The sequence below is a fragment of the Pezoporus flaviventris genome, unplaced genomic scaffold (assembly GCF_033815535.1).
Source record: "Pezoporus flaviventris isolate CSIRO_AGI_PZ_B2104156 unplaced genomic scaffold, CSIRO_AGI_Pfla_v1 ptg000007l, whole genome shotgun sequence".
Classification (NCBI taxonomy): domain Eukaryota; kingdom Metazoa; phylum Chordata; class Aves; order Psittaciformes; family Psittacidae; genus Pezoporus; species Pezoporus flaviventris.
The window spans coordinates 43639447-43655803 of record NW_026892555.1 but is presented as its reverse complement, the minus strand read 5'-3'; the positions used below and the strand labels follow the sequence as shown (position 1 = coordinate 43655803).

The 16357-nt window shown below is 40.8% G+C and overlaps 1 protein-coding gene and 1 long non-coding RNA gene across 4 annotated transcripts in view; one reads left to right on the top strand and one right to left on the bottom strand.

Moving 5' to 3' along the window:
* Positions 1-1313: 1313 nt before the first annotated feature.
* On the bottom strand, positions 1314-2639 carry LOC133266880 (uncharacterized). The gene is made up of 2 exons (XR_009742553.1): positions 2416-2639; positions 1314-1582 (listed from the first exon to the last, which is right to left on the bottom strand). It is a non-coding gene; the product is annotated as an uncharacterized LOC133266880 (long non-coding RNA).
* Positions 2332-16357, top strand: part of ASXL3 (ASXL transcriptional regulator 3) — a 125212-nt gene continuing 111186 nt past the window's right edge. For 2 of the 3 annotated variants that reach the window (XM_061448571.1, XM_061448570.1), the window contains exon 1: positions 2332-2437. In XM_061448571.1, the coding sequence (XP_061304555.1) occupies positions 2384-2437 (54 nt within the window). In that variant the 5' untranslated portion in view covers positions 2332-2383. The remainder of the gene's footprint in view (positions 2438-16357) is intronic. The other variant, XM_061448572.1, reaches the window with a different exon arrangement.

Sequence of the window (16357 nt, the reverse complement as noted above, 5' to 3'; positions counted from 1 at the left end):
AAGATTATTCCAGGCTGAGATTTCTATTTCATAGAAATACTAAATGAAAGTCTCATACTGACTGCAACAGGCAATAGTAGAAACCAACCAAACCAACAACAATAAGAAAAATAAAATCACAAAGTCAGATTATTTTACAAAGTCCTGTAATTTCTTTTACCTGACAAATGTCCTCTGCCCAGCATCGATACCACAACATCAGAGCTCTCCTGAGTAATGGAAGTTCAGTTCATGTTATGTACATGAAGCAATTGGATCATCATCCACCTGTGAACAGATGGGGAACTGATGCAGAACATTTTTCAGTATTAAACTAGCCACTTATGATGGGAGTTACTGACAAACCTGCCTACACTTTTGTGTTTTGTTGTCCTTCCAATACTGAAAACAATGAAGGTGTGTCAGGCAGTTTTAATGAGATACTTAATTAGTGCAGATGTAGGCTTTTAGCTTGGGGTGTGAGATGTGAATGAAGCCTGTATAGTGGAGTGCTAGACAGTTACTAAAGGTGAGGAAGTGCAAAAGGGAGAAAAAGGCAGTAGGAGGCAAAGAAACACAGACAAATAAGTAATACTAGTAGCAATCATTTCCTTTCCAAATGTTACTAAGGTGACAAAGATGGCATGCAGCAAGTCACAAACGAATATATAGCTGTTTCAACAACTGGATGATTGTAAAAATTTTTACACAACCTAACTCTGTTGAACCTAAAACATTCCAACTGCAACGACATATTTTTTCAAGACAATTTCCAAGGCATACTCAAGCCCTCTGATCAAAACTATATACTCTGGAATCCAAACTAAATTTAGAAGCAGCTGTTTTAACATGATTTTGTTTCATTCTTGTTTTTATTTTAAGGGGAAATGACTTAGGAAATCTGGAAAGACGTCATGGTGAAGAACTATCTTCCACGTACCATTTCCAATGGGAACAGAAGGGTGAGGAGGAAGAGCACAATGAACCTGCAGCAGTAACACTACACCATATGAGCACTCAAGACTGTTTTAGGAAAAGTCACCACTTTTGCTTCCTTCGGGGCTGCCTGGTCCTTTTCTAGATAAAACAGCCTGTGCATTGTGGTTGTTGGGAGTGATTTTTTTTTTTTAATTATTTTTTTTTTATTTTTCAACCCATTAAATCGTACCTTTGTGTGCAAGTAAGGTTTAAGTTACAAAGGGCATGGCAGCAAGGCAGAACAGGGGTGCTGCTGGGAGAGGGACGAAGGAGACTGCAGGAGCTGAACAGATGGATACACAAAAGCTTGAATAATTTGTAACTCATTTCAGTCTGAACAACGAATGCCAAACATATTTCAATAGTATTGCAAATATACTTTAATATTTAGGGGAGAGGAAGAACCCACAGTATTCTGCAACTCAGGAAGGTGTGCTAAATCTTTTGATTCGCATTTCGTGTATATCTTAATCCGAAGTCATCCAAGAAGAGAACACATCCCTCGTCAGTTTTACGAGCGCAGCACATCAACTCCTTTGTTTACACTGGCACACGAAGATGTTCTTTCCCGCTCCGGCAACAGAAGGAGCCGAAACGCTAACGTGGGATCTCTCCGAGCCGGCACCTCTTCGGTCAGTGGTCGGTCTGTCAGACTTCGGCACGCCGCTCCGAGCGAAGCAAGGGGGGAACCGCAGAGGCGACAAGCACGACACCAGCCCCACGGCACCTCGCTCGTCGCGGCCCAGCACGACCCGGCCCCGCCGAGCCCGCGGGCTGCCCCAGCCGTAAGTAAAGGGTTTCACCGTAAAACGGGGAGAACGGCGGGTGACTGGGGTCGAGGAAGGGCCCGACCGCCGCCCCGCTCCGCCCCGCCAGCGCCCTCAGCGCCGCGTCCCCGGGGAGCCGCCCCCCCGCGCGCCTGCCTGCCGCGCAGCACCACGGGAGCTGTAGTCCGGCACCACCGCCCGCCTCTCTGAGCTCCCCCCGCCCGCCACCGCCCCCCGGCCCGGGGCACAGCGGCGCCGCGGCCACTCTCGCGAGGCTTGGCGTCGGGAGCGCTCTCGGGCGGGCTGCTCCGCCGCGGGGATGTTTGGTGCGGGCGCCATTCCCCCGCGTGACGTCATAGTGCATTGTTGTGAGCGTAGCGGAGCATCCCTCAAGCTGTCAGCTGTGCCGCCGCCGCTGCGGGGAGCCGAGCCGGCCCGGCCCCCACTCCCCTCCTTCTCCTCCTCTTCTCCCGCCCCTCCCGCCCCGGGGGCTCCAGCGCTCGGTGTCACCGTATCATTGTCCGTGCGGAACCCCTCCGGGCCACCCCCTCCCGCCCGTCAGTTTCCCGGTCCGCCTTCTCGCCGCTCCCCTCCCTCCCTCCCTCCTTCCCTCCCCCCCCCCCCCCCCCCCCCCCGAACCACCTCAATGAGATGCAAACATGAAAGACAAGAGGAAGAAGAAGGACCGCACCTGGGCCGAGGCTGCCCGCCTGGTAGGTGCCGCGGCAGCATTGTGTGTGTGTATAAGTGAGTGAGTGTGTGTAAGTGTGCGTGCGCCGCCAGCCCGGCGCGCTGCCCGCCGCTTTGTTGCCGGCGGCTGGGGCCGTTGGGGCGAGCGTGCGTGTGAGGGAAGGAGGGAGGAGAGAGAGGACGAGAGAGAGTGTGAGAGGGAGTCTGAGGGAGAGTGTGTGTGTGTGTGTGCGCGAAAGGGAACTGTGTGAGAGGGAGAATGAGCGGAGAGAGCGTGTGTGTGTGTGTGTATGTATGTGAGGGAGCGCGAAGGAGTGCGTGTGTAAGGGAGTGCCCCTGAGTGTGAGGGAGCGCCTGTGCAGGAGCGGGTGTGCAGGCTCGGCGGAGCTCGTGCGAGTTCGTGTGTGTGTGTGTGTGTGTGTGTGTGAAGGGAGAGGCCGGGGTGCCCTGGGGTGAGGGTGCGAGTGCGAGCCCGTGTGTGGTGTTGGTGAGAGGGTCCCCCCCTCGCCCCAGCGGTGCCGGGGCAGCCGGCTCGCAGTGCCGTTGAGCCCGGGCTGGCGGTACCGGCAGCCCTCTGCCCCGCTCCCGTCCCCGCCTGGAGAGGAGAAATAGCTACGTCCCTTCCGCGGTGTATGTGTGAGGAAATGCCTATATTCTTTTCTTCTTTTGCATGACTGTGTGTAGATAGCCAGGGGTTGTTTCTATCTCTCCAAGTTCACGCATCAGACATCCCACGAAAATCCCTCCTTTTAATGCTAGGGAAAAGTGAGATAATCCGCGAATTGCCTTTTATCATCCCTTGAGTGCGGACAGGAGGACCGGGGTGAGGGGCGAGGACTTTAGAGAGAACTTTGTCCTGGGATTTCCCTTCACCCCCTCTGCTTCCCCCACTGTGCAGGGAAATATCCAGGGCAGTCGGACCCACTCCTGCAAAGGCTCCGTGGCTCTGGAGACTTAGCCCATTCCCACTTCATTAAGAAACTGTCTCCCTTACACTACTGTATCTGTTTTCATGATTCTGTATTATTGTTTGCTAAGTGTGATAGCACGCATTGTTTATGTTGTTTCTCATTTTTGAAGTATGTACAGGTTCACTCCATCCTAGGATTTTTACAACAAATACTTACAGTGCATCGTATATGGTTGTACACATTTGTATGTGTGTCTTCTGCAAAGTTGGGTCTGGTTCAGCTTCAGCTGGGTGCGTAGAAAGATGGCAAAGATAGAAAGATAGGCTGTTGATTATATTGCTTTTTGTGTCTACACCAACTTTATCTGTTATCTCTTGTTGATACAGACTTAATTGCTTAAGTGGCATGTCTGTGCATCTGGTTTTGGTAATGGATATTCATCTCTTATTCCTATTACTTGTTTAGTAGTGAAGCATATTTTTTATAAAAATGTTTTCACCTTGTGTGAAATTTCACCTTGTTCCTGCATAGGAAGTTCAGCCTCTCTCTCTCTCTCTCTCTCTCTCCCCTATGTAAATAATTATAAGGTATCAGACAGACACTACCTATAGATGTCTCTGCAAGCTATACTGAGGTGTTCTCATATGCTTGGTCAGTGCTAAATTCTGATATGGCTCGTTGTACATCCTACAGTGTTTTGTAACACTGCAGCTTTTGCAACGATGTTCTGATACAGTGTCGCTACTGTCCCCTCATTTCTTACAGTTGTAACAGAAGTTTAACTGTCACGTTTGCAGTAATAATTTTGTCAGTGAGTGTTGCTACAGTACTACTTTCTCTGTGCTTTAAACTGGCAACATGTATTCAAGAGTCTATAAAATACATCAAATGCTGTTCTAAATTTACTCTTTCAAGCTGCTACTGCAGTTGCCACTATATATTTTGTTTGAGAGATGTGCATGAAGGAACTTTATTGTGTATCAAGTAAAATTGCTATTCCCATGTGATCCAATATATGGGAAAGTTGAAAGCCTCTGGAGAACAAGGCTGAGCCAGTGCTGAGGAGAAGGGCTGGGACTCTTACCATGATGTTGTATCACCTAATGCTCCCCCCAGAAGGGTCATGATTTGCTAAAATTGAGTAAAAATTATACACTGCTGTATACAAGTGGTGGAGATATGCAAGGTCCACACTGGTTTTGTCCACCCTCCTGGGGTTGCCAAGTTGTGGAGAACTTGTCCCACGTTGTCCATTAGATGAGTGATACATAGTGCTGTTCAGACCAACTACAGTCTTGCACCAGGCTTTACATGTATAGTGGCATGTGTTTGCAAATCACAATGAAAGATTGAAGACAGAATTGCCACTCCTTACAGTGTTTTATGTTAGGACCCTGATGGTTCATTATGACTTCGTTTTCTTGGGATACATCAATAATGTATTTCTGCAAGGTCTGATTAAATCAATTTCTTTCCAAAGGCAAGTAAACAATGAAGTGATTGATATTTACTCACCAAAAAAAAAGACAAAAAAAAAAGACTCACGAGTTACCTAAATCAATATGTTGTAAAATTGTATGCTGCTGAATTACTTTTAGGAATGGGAGGTTGAATGAATAACACACTAAATGTGTGGATATTTATGTGTTAAATTTTCTACAAAAGCCCTTGCATTACAACAATACTGGGCTTTCAAAGTGAAGTGCTAAAAAGTAAGAAATGACAGAGGTAACATTGCTAGCTTTTTCACTCTGGTATGCAAGTCTGTATATTGCAATCTAGCCTTTAAATTACAGACATGCATGCTAATTTCCCCAAGTACTCTAAGTTCATTCACTAGAGCTGCTGATTTTCCATTCTGTTTTCTTTTTTTGATGTGTGGTACTTAATTTTCTATACACCTTTCAAACTCAGTGCAAAAATTTATTTTTCTTTTATGCTTCAGTTGTACATACATAGCTATTATTAGTAACACCCAGTAGCTTCCCAAATGCAAATGTTTCTATAGTTATAACATGCCTGTGAAGCTAAGTATTTTGACCTCTGCTTTACCCATGCAGAGTTGAGGCATGGAAAGATTAAGTACCTTACTCAAAGCTGTTCAGGAAATCTGTGGGAGAGGCAGTTATGGTACAACAGCATCTTCATAGTTGTTCTGTTTCATAGTCATACAATCATCTTTGTGGCTACAGTTTTGCCTCATTCACTCTCTATTAATATTTCTCTCACAGTAATTATGAAAGAAATGAATATGGTCATGTCTCTATATTCAGTCTGTATTGAAACTCATAATGCACCATGTAATAGTTACAGATAAAAAGGAGTACAAAAACTGGACTCGAGCCTGAAATCATTACACAGCTCTCCATTTCCCACATTCACAATGAAAGAAGCAGAAGTACTTTAGAAAAATATATTACATGACAGTCTTAAAATATATTATAATGTGTAAGACTAAGTGGCGAGGCTCCAAACTGACAGTCTGCAGTACCTTTACTGTGTTGTGGTATTTGATTAAAGGGTCTTTGAAAACTTAAGTTCCTGCAAGGCAGTGTTTTTTTCAAGCTGTTCCCTAAATTTTTAAAACATAAGTAGGAAAGGACTCCCATTATATTCAGCTCTCTCTAAATACCATGTATGTGATACAGGCAGTAAAACAGGAGCCACTGGCATGTCCTGTATTGAAACCTGCATTTTGTGGAAGACGTCTCCTGCAGAGTTGAATCTTTCTGTCTACAATGCTCTGCTTTTTCCCCTCATGCAAGCCTACTTATCTTAGGGCAAGGCATAGCCCAGCTTACAAGCATTCCTGAGAGATGAACACGTGCAGGATCAATGGAATGGTGGCATACCACTAACAGTTCATGTTACAGAACCCATTTTGTAGAACACACATTTTTATTGACAAAATTGCAACCTGTTTTTACAACCTGCCAAAGGGCATATCTTTGATGTGGACTCGATATGTCAACTCATTTTTTACTTTGTATCATACTAGAGCAATGCTTACGTATGACCTGGGCATTATCTCCATGCCATTTTTCTTCTTTCTGTGTCTGATAGACAAAGATAGAAATACACTTAAGTACAATGAGATACACTTAAAAAAATGAGAACAAAAGAAAATCTTAAAAGGTCTTTCAGTTGATTCTCGTTTGATGAAACCATATTGTAGTTTTCTGGTCATACATGGAACTCATAAAAATTAAATAGAAAGGTAAAACATGAGTAATTTAAGCAATTTGTAATGATTCCTTTCAGTTGAAAAAACTTGTATTGGTTTAGTTTCAGCTGCTCTTAAACTCACTGAAAGTGACAAAATAGCAAATTCTGCCTCTTAATAATTTCATGCGATAAGATACTGCATAAAAAATACTGAAACAAAAATTACTGAGAACAAAATGTGTCCAAGGATACTCTGCCACACAAGAGCTGATAGCAATTTTAAGTAGGTAGGAGTGATCCAGCTTTTTATCACTTGACTGCTAGACACGGTCCTTTGTTACTTGTGGTACAGAAAGGTGAAAGAGGCCTGAACAAAAGGAATGGAGGCTTCTCACTTCAGGAATGCAGAGCTCAGTGTATGTATAAAGCACAGAACATCTGCTCATGAAGGGTGACAGTTTACGGTAATATTTTAAAAGGATTTTTTATGAATAGCTTGCCCTTATTATTGCCCTCTTCTCTTTCCTGTAAGTGGTGTTTTGAAACACAGTTCAGTTAAGTCTTTATCACTAGTTGACAATAAAACAGAAGAAAATCGGGACTAACAGTAGGGTTGGGTTATTCATGTGTTGGACCTCCTCTCCAGTATTTTTGCTCCTTCTCCAACCTGCATTCTGAAAGAAAGGTTTTCTTGTGTTACTGAAGAATATGCACTTCACAGTGCTATGGAGAGTCCTCATGGTTCAGGTGATTTGTGCATATTGGGGGAGTGATATTCATACCTTAGTTCTTGTATTACTTGCGCTAGTCTCCTGACCAGATCCAGCTCTGAATTAAGAGTTGTTTTCTTGCTCTTGTAAACTTTATATGAATTAATTAAGAAAACTGGTGCTGAAAAAAACCCAACCCACAACTAACCAAACCAAACATGAAAAGCACACAAGTCTGTTGGAATTGTTAGCTTGCATGTTACTGTTTAAAGTGGCTGGCTGTCCAAAAGCTGATTGCTGCTTCGTCTGGTCTTCTAAGATAGTGGAGTTGAAACAGATTGTGTCGCTGTATAGAAATATTTTTGCATTACATTTTCAAATATAAAGACCGCAAATGAAACAGAAAATTAGAAGAGTAACTTCTGCATAGTTAAACCATTGATGATAATCCGTTTGACTTTTATGTTAAGTCTTTGCTTTTGTTACTATAGATAGCATTTTAAAGCATTGTGTGGAAGGAGCTTCATGTATCTTTAAAAATGGTAGATTTGACCTAACTTTGTTTTATGGTATTAAGGATTTCTTTGTTGTTGGTTTAACAAAAACCTACTATTATTTCCATGTTTGTTCTGAGTTAATTCTTTTTCAGACATGCAGGAGCATTGTGGTTTGGGAAGTTTTGATGGCCTTTCCTTTTGATCGCAAATCAATGATGCTTTGAAGAGCTGTATTTTATTTTGGTTTGCTCTAGGGTTTCCTCACATTTGTTTTATTCAAAGTAAGTTTTGCATTTTTTAGACAAGGTTGAATGTGCACTTTTTTTTTCTTATAACTTCTGTGGTTGTGTTTTAAGTGTCAGTATTTTATTTTGTTAGTATGACATAATGCAGAAATTAGTGTGTGTTAATATTTTTTATTTTAAAAAGTGATCTACATTAAAATATAAATTTATTCTATTTCATCTTACTTTATGCATTCTTCCAGGGCAGATTGAGAGGAATAAGTTTCTAACTTACCTCAAGACAGACCTTTAACCTTTGGCACCACAGACCCAGCCTAGGAATGGGACCTGTCCTCAGTAATATGACCTTACTTCTATCAAAGCAGAATAACGTAGGAGAAACCCTTACAGGGACCTAAATATGAGCATTTCTTAACAATGTGAAGCTGTTTTCAGTGCCTTAAGGTTTGATTTAATGCTCACTTACAGAGAATGCTTTCAGTGGCTCCTGGCTTACCTTTCTCTATAGAAGAACCAATATTTTCCTGTCATACTGCATGTTTCTGTTGAAATAACTGACCTGTTTTTATTTGTTCCAGCAGTTGACAAGTTTCTCACAAACAAGATTTGGTCAGTTGCATGTGAAAACAGTGGAATCACAGTGAAATAGTTTCCACTAATGACACCCAAGGCCCCACCCATCCTTTACAGCTATTTTGGTTTAGATTTGCTAGTCCAGCTCATCAGTTCCCTGCATCAGACCATGTCATTGCAGCATCCTAGTCTGGATCAGGTAGTATGCTGTCTTCAAGGTGAAAAGCCAAACTCATTGTACTTCCTGCTTCAGGCTTTCTTTGTTCTTTATACTGTGACCAGCAGATTAGCAAATGACTTTCCAAGTAATGTAAACTTGACCTCTTGGGTTTGGAGTAATACAGGGTTTTTTTTAGAAGTTGTAAGCTTCAAAATATTTTCCCTTTCCCTGGGAATGATGTTGATAATCTTGACATTCTCTGTAAATAGCAATAACTAAATAGTGTCCTCCTTTTCTGCTATGAAGACCTTGGAGAAGATGTGAGTAGTGGAAATTGTGATTCCACAGGTTCCAGCTGAAACTGACAAAATCCTTCTTTTGAGGAATTTACAGACTGAAGGAATTAACTATCTTAGCCTTTCCTCTGGAACAGTCAGCTTGTAATGCAAAGGCAGAACAACAACCTGGAACAGTGCATGCTCTAAGCAGTACTTCCTGGTACAGCCTATTTGCTTATTCTGTTAATTCAGGTAGCAAATCCACATGCTGCTCAAGCACAGCATTTGCCATAGGTGGCCCATTTAATCTCTTATCAATTTTGAATGACAGTAACCCCCCCCCCCCCCGAGAAACCCAAATCATTGAGGTACCTCTGAGTCTGCTCTGTCTTTGCGAAGCCCTGCTAGACAGTTTTCTATTGCTGGAGTTATTGTCTTGGGAGGAGATATACCTGCCGGGAATGTGAAAATGGTATAGTTGTGCCTTCAGCAGCTAATGGCTTGCTTGCAGCTAATCTTGGTTTGAAGAGATGATCTATGTTTTGCTAAATACCATACCTTAAGCAGACCACTACCTAAATTCACTTACGACTATAGTACATTAACACAGATGTCATGTCTATCAGGAGACAGTTAAGCCATCTGGCAGTGCATGCCTTCGTCCTAGATACTCTTTGGTGTCAGTACTGACTGGGGCTGGGAACTGTAGTTAAGTGCTGGAGGGATCTAGAGCAGCATCATTCACTTCAGTCTAAGCAAGGTCTGCTGTTTCTGACACTGGAACAAGAAACTGGTGAAGGTGGTCTAATGTTTTCATGCTTTGAATGTGAAGAGTTCAGCTCACCTTGATTGTTTGAGCTCAGCAGGGCACAGTCTATGTGGACACTGACATGATGACGTTTCAACATATGGGATTCAGCTCTTACACTGCAGGTTCTGAGTTAGATACGGCATCCTGTACCTCCGGTGTCTGAGGAGACTTGTTTTGTAGTGTAGCCTTGAGTTTAATTTCTGTCTGACAACATTTACCAGGAACAGCAACCACAGTTCGGTTTGTTGCTCTGGGTATTCACAGACTAAGTAAGAGGACTGGACTATATTCCTCTGTAGAAGACATTCTAGGTCATGTCCTAGATTGTCTGTGATTTTGGAATAATTTATTTAGAAGGCACACATTACACACTTTGTTTTAAAACTTGTCCTTTTATATACATAGATTGGTGTAGCTAAATCTGTGGTGATGAGAATCTCCTCATTGCTTGTAGAGGCTCAGCTCTAGAGGTTATTATCTTATGGATGATAATTGCATCCTGTACTGTCCAACTTAGAGATAACAATGCTTTTTAAACATTTACAACTTCAGAAGTGTTCCTTGACGGACAAGTGTCTTGAGCTCGTAGATGATTTAGTTTGGAGAACTTAATGTCAAAACTATTTCCTCTCTTTCTTGTTGTGATCTTGGTTAAGAATAGACAGGATCAGGAATTTAGTGAAGCAGTCATTCTAGTCAGGGTTTATATTGCTTTATCCTGGTTAGCTTCCCGTTTAACTTGATGTCTGGGAAGGGGAAAGCGCCTTAACCAAAGTACACATCAACCATTTGAAGGTCAAAATCATCCATTTCATCTTGCTCTTAGCAGCCTGGAGAACCTGCCTGTGTGTAGTGGTTTACTATTGTTGGTGAGATGCCTTTGTGAAATGTCTGCAGACTCTAGTAAGTCACAGTCAATCTTCATGTGTCATGTGATTTGTTCTTGCCTTTGTGACTTAAACCTTCTTTCTACAAGAGGCTCTACCACTACGATTGTATTGCCGAAATACGTAACTTCATCTGTCACTAAGCGTTTATTTTTAATTCAATTTCAAGAGTTTTGACTGAACAAATTCCACATCCAGATGTTTTAATACATCTACTGGTGTCTATTTTTGGATAAATGTTAACTGGGAATTTTAAGGTATAAAAAGAATTATCTACCAGCTGCTAGGATATCTATTGGCATTGCTGTATCAGAGAAGCATGTAACACTCCATGTTACTACGCCTATCTGCTAATATTTCCTAGCAAAGGTAATGAGAGAAAACAGACTCTTATTGGTTGCAGCGTGCTGTCATTCTTCTGGACCAAGATTAGGGCAGCTATCTCCAAATTATGACACTTGCTTATCGCACCAGCTTTTCTCATCTCATTTGCCATTTCTGTCATTTAGAAATTCTAGACAGGTAAGACCAATGAGAACTTCTTTGGAATTCAGTGTTTAGAGCGGAAAGAGCATCTTAATTAGTGCATTATTTCAGTAATAATAAAAAATGAAAGCGCCTCAAGGTCACCTTGTCTATTCAGACTTGAAAATAAGTCACACACCCCAAATTAGTTTTGTGAAATCTCTAAAATCACTTGGTAACTTTCATTACTCATAGGAGTTGGGAATTCTCTGGCCTTTGATGGAATCTGGTCTCTTAAAAAATGGGAGAAGGAGGAGAATAAAATGATAATGAAAAGTTGTCTGACAGGCGTGATTTAGAATTCAAATGCATCGTTATTTCTTTTTCTTTTTTTTTTCCTCTGACAGTGACTAGAGAGAAAACATCAATTTTCTTGTACAGATTGAGAATTTTGTATCCATTTAGTGGTGCTCATTCACATTCTCTGCTTTTTTGTGGCTTTTTTTGCCTTCGTATCTGGATTTTTTGGCAGTTTGATGTAGCAATGCTGCAGTGGGTTTGTTCTTAGAGCAGTAGTGCTTAATGCATTCTAATCTGTTTCATAATTTGTTTCATTCATAATGCAGGGTTTTGAGACATCTTGCAAGCACTCTTGTTTAAAAAAATCCAAAGTAGAATAACTTAGTGGGGCTCACTGTCTAGCTGTGAATAAGCTCAGTAAATCACTGCTGAAGACATTTTCAAATGAGTTACTACTGAAGATATGTTAATACCTTTTTGTCATTGATTTCAAGTTGTTGCATGGCTCCACAAGTGTTTACCTTCCTGGAGATGGCAGGGACTGCTAAGCATTTGCCTGGATTGTTCTTGTACTGAGATCTTTTGATTGGAAACTGTTATGTGTTGTTGTTTTTTTTGTTGTTGTTGTTTTTTTTTTGTTGTTGTTGTTTTTTGTTGTTGTTGTTTGTTTGTTTGTTGTTTTCTTTTTTTTTCCAAAAGTAAGAAAAATTTGTGTAGCCAATTTTGCTACATTGGCAATCCTTGTCAAACAGGTTGTTTGTCTTCCTTTTGTTCTGTTCCCTGTGCTGTCAAGTTGTGTTGCATTATTAAACATCTTCTGTCAGTTAAACACAGGTCAGCAGAATGGCCTGGGCAGTTCACACCAAGTGCTTGGGTCCATCAGGCCACATTGCAGAAAAGAAAGGGGAGTGGTAGTACAGAGTTTGAGCTGTCTTTTCTAAGGCTACTAATCTTTTAAAATAATGATGGCGAATCTTGTGATGATTTGCTTCACCCTGCCCACTACATCTGTGCAGCTGGAGACTTTGAATATAGATCATACTGCAACAGCAGCCTCCTGGGCAATAGATTAAGTGCTTTTTGTCAGGTATCCCAATAGGAAATATTTGATGGGAGAACAAAATAAGGATTGCATGTTTTGATGTGATGGCTCAAATTCCTGATTTATCAGCCTAAATCTTCTGTACATACACACATGCACATGCACACACACACACACACACACACACATATATAATGTCGAAGTATTGTTACAGCCCTGTGAGTCTGATTGGGTGATGTGCTTGAGGCGTTTTGTCTGCCCCTAATGAGCCCCAGCATCATTTTGGATAGACAGTTAGCAATAACACGAAATGGACACTGCTCCAGCTCTTGGATTGGTCCAGTTATGTGGTTGTTTCATCTTGCAAATCAAACTCTTCATGCTAAAATGCTGTTTCTCCAGCCAGTGTTCAAGGATCAGGTGACTCATTGACAATTTTGCCTATTGCTTTTGGAGTGAGAGCTACCCATCTAAGTGGAACTTGTCAGTGATAACCAACCCTGTGTCTTTGCCTTGACTAGTGCCTTTTTCCTTAGTAAAAGTCTGTTAACAAATACTGTGGTTTCTGGACCATGGGATTGACCCAAAAGAGCAAAAGCCTGAATGAAAATAGAATTACTGCTTTAAGCTTGAACACTGCAGTTACCCTACGAAGAAGGATCTTTCTGGCTCCCCGTGATACACTGTTCCAGTGACGATGAGCCCCATTAAGTGGTTGTGTTGTTAAAATATGATCTTTTTTTGGCATATTTGTAGAAGCGGAACTAGAAGGCTGTGGATTCACAAGGTAAATTTGTAGATTTTTATCAGTCTGGCCATGCAAGTTACTGTATGCTGTATACATGCACTGCTGATTGTTACATTTACTAAGCACGTCCAAGGGAGCTTCTCAGAACCTGTGCAATGATTAGCCCTTCACAGTAAGTGTTTGATATTCACAGTAACCATTGTGGGTTGTTAATTTAGCCTTCAGGCCTACAGCAGCTGTGGCACTTGAAAAGGAGACTGCAGAACTCATATGGGGGTGTCTGGGGAGTTTTCCAATGAAAAAGGTCATAACTGTGGGAGAAGTAAACAGACGCTTGACTAACTGAAAGGGTGCAGGATACAGTTCAAGAGATGAGCAGTAAGAGGACTGGGCAGAGTGAAAGGCCTTGAGGATGAAGTTAGGATATGAGCAATCATTTCAGCTGTTGTGTTTCGTGGACTGCAAAATGGTAGTCTTTCAGCTGATCTGTGAACTACAGATTGAAAACTTCAACTGAAGATGAGAAACTAGAAAAACATGTGGAGTAATAGAGTCAAAGCAGTTGATCAGGGATGTTTTGTATGAATTTGGGAAATTAGATCAGTAAAGCATTGTCTGATTGTCTTTTAATCTGCTTAGAAGAGAACAACCAACCAAAATATATCTAAGATATCTTAATCTGTCAAATTAGTTTGGCCTAAGTGGGATTTTTATTTTTTTTTTTCCTTCGGGGACCTGTCAGAATTTTTCTGTAGGAAATAATTTTTATAAAAGAGAAAGGGCTTCTGTCTCCATTAATGTGTAGGGTTGCATACTTTGCTTGGAGATAGACTGTTTGATACAATATCAAAACATCCTCTTACTACCATTCTCAATCTTTAACACTTCTATTAAATTAAAAAACAACTTAGAAACCAAAATGTCTATGTAGTCAATTTTAATGAGGACTGACTACATTTCATACTGTAATTTTCATGCACTCATTATATTAGTGTCTGAGCTGAGAATGCTTCAAGCTATTTAAAGTAATATTAAATAAAATAAAATAATCTCCTATCTTCATTCTGAGCAGATCTACAAAGTGGCTGCCTAGATAACTGAGGTTTGGTATGTATGCATGGTGGTTGGGAAATGCTTCTGAAAGAGCTGCAAAGAGAATGAGAGGTTTAAAACAATTAAAAAGTCAGTGCACTTGTTTGTTTCATGTGTTAGTTAAAGGCTGTGAAATGCTGGAGTTAATTTTATAGAAAAATACGGGTGTGGAGGGGGAGGTAAGGGATCTAGGGAAAGCCTTCTGAAGATTAATGTTCTGAAAAAATCAGGTTTTAAGTGCTACATACATGCATAATAATAGTTCTGAAGCTTATTACTTTTAGTACTTGCATACATTTTCTGGGGTTAATAGAAGAAAACGAAACTGGGTTTATGTCTGTTGGCATGTCATGTGGTGAAAAAAGTGTGCCTGGGTGATAGCGATGTAACCCTGGGGAGAAAAATGATAGTGCCACACTGGGAAGCAGTGAAGAAGGGATGAAGATGTTCTTGTAGCAATGAGAAGTAGAATAGCAAATATACTGAAGGGAGGAAAAAAAATTTACCTGTGACTGACGATGAAAGAATTGAAGGAAAAACCCCCTTCTGAATTCTAGGATAAAATTACATTTCATTGTTTTATTTATTTATTTTGTTACCATTTCACCAGCTAAAATCCCCAAACCTTTGTCTTTAAAGTCTGGATTCTTCGTAAACTTTGGGAGTATAAGTGAAACAGTGAAACATCAAGGTGAAAAAAAGAAAAATCTGTGTTCTGTCCTGTATAAAAGTCAGTACCTTTGTTTTGGAAATTAAATACTTTTGCTTTGATTATGTTTCATTCTATTTCGTTTTAAAACAACTTATGTTATGGGCTATCTTAGCCAAAGGAGTATTGCTGAAATTTTAAGTAATCCCTTTGAAAGAATTGAAAAGACCAGTTTGTCTTCTGAAATATTATCTCATCCATTTGGAATTTTATCCTATTGGAATTTTTGGAGTTAGTTTCAAATTATCTTGCCCAAGTTATTTGTAGAACAGAAATTTCATAGAATCTCCCATGTCCAAAAGTCTGTCTGGTGTGATGCTTGAATGTAAGAGAGTGGTAATTTTCTTCTGATTCTGGATACCTTGGTTTATTTTTGTTTTCACCTCAGAGAGCATAGCATGTAAATCTCCTAAGTATAATCTTACATCTTTGGATGAGATTCTCTGGCACAGTTAAAGGAAGATTGCATTCCTGGATCTGAACTGTGAAGCTAATCTTATTACTCATTGTTTTGGAGGTATGGTAGGAATTCAGTAGTTACACTGGATGACCAAGATCTTGCAGTGTCATTTTTCCATAAAAGAGTTTTATTGTTCACTTACTGCTAGCTATTTTTTTTTTGGCAAATGGAAGATACAGCTAAAGCATGTATTATCAACTTATGAAATATTAAATCTAAAAGATGCGCCTAGACCCCATAGACATGGAATTTATTTGCCAGTGGCATTTCATAGGAGTTGGCGATTTTTACTGCTGCATTTGCTGAGAAGATGTGACATTAGGAAAACTTGGATACTCATGTATATGTATGTTGGTGATTTTTGAAGAATAAAACCCGTGACTGAATATACTGTATAACAGTCATGTTTTATTCTCTCTTGGTTTGCTTTTCTTGTGTTACAGTTACTGTCCTGACAGATAACAGCTGAATCTTGTTCAATGTATAGGGAGGGGTTTTAGGATAAGAAACACACTGTGATATTAAGGACCCTTAAAAATAGAAGCTTGTCTTGAACAGAAAGCCTAGCATTAAGAGAAGTCTCTGTATTTATATTCTTTTATAAAATCCTCTGTGGTTCCTCTCTTGATCCATTAACTTGTTGTGATCTGGAGTTTGGTGACAGTAGTTGCATGATGTGTATGGCTGATAGCCATTTCTCACTGTAACCTTGTCAGTGCTTGTCCAGCTTGACTGTAAGGGGTCAGCCAGTCTCAGAACAATGCCTTCAAGCAGGGTCAGGAGTTTGAAGCATCCACAACAATTGTGGATCATCCTGAACATTTTCAGATTTTCCTCCCATAGAGGAAGACATGTTCTGTATTTTGGTTTGAGATTTGATTAAAAACTGT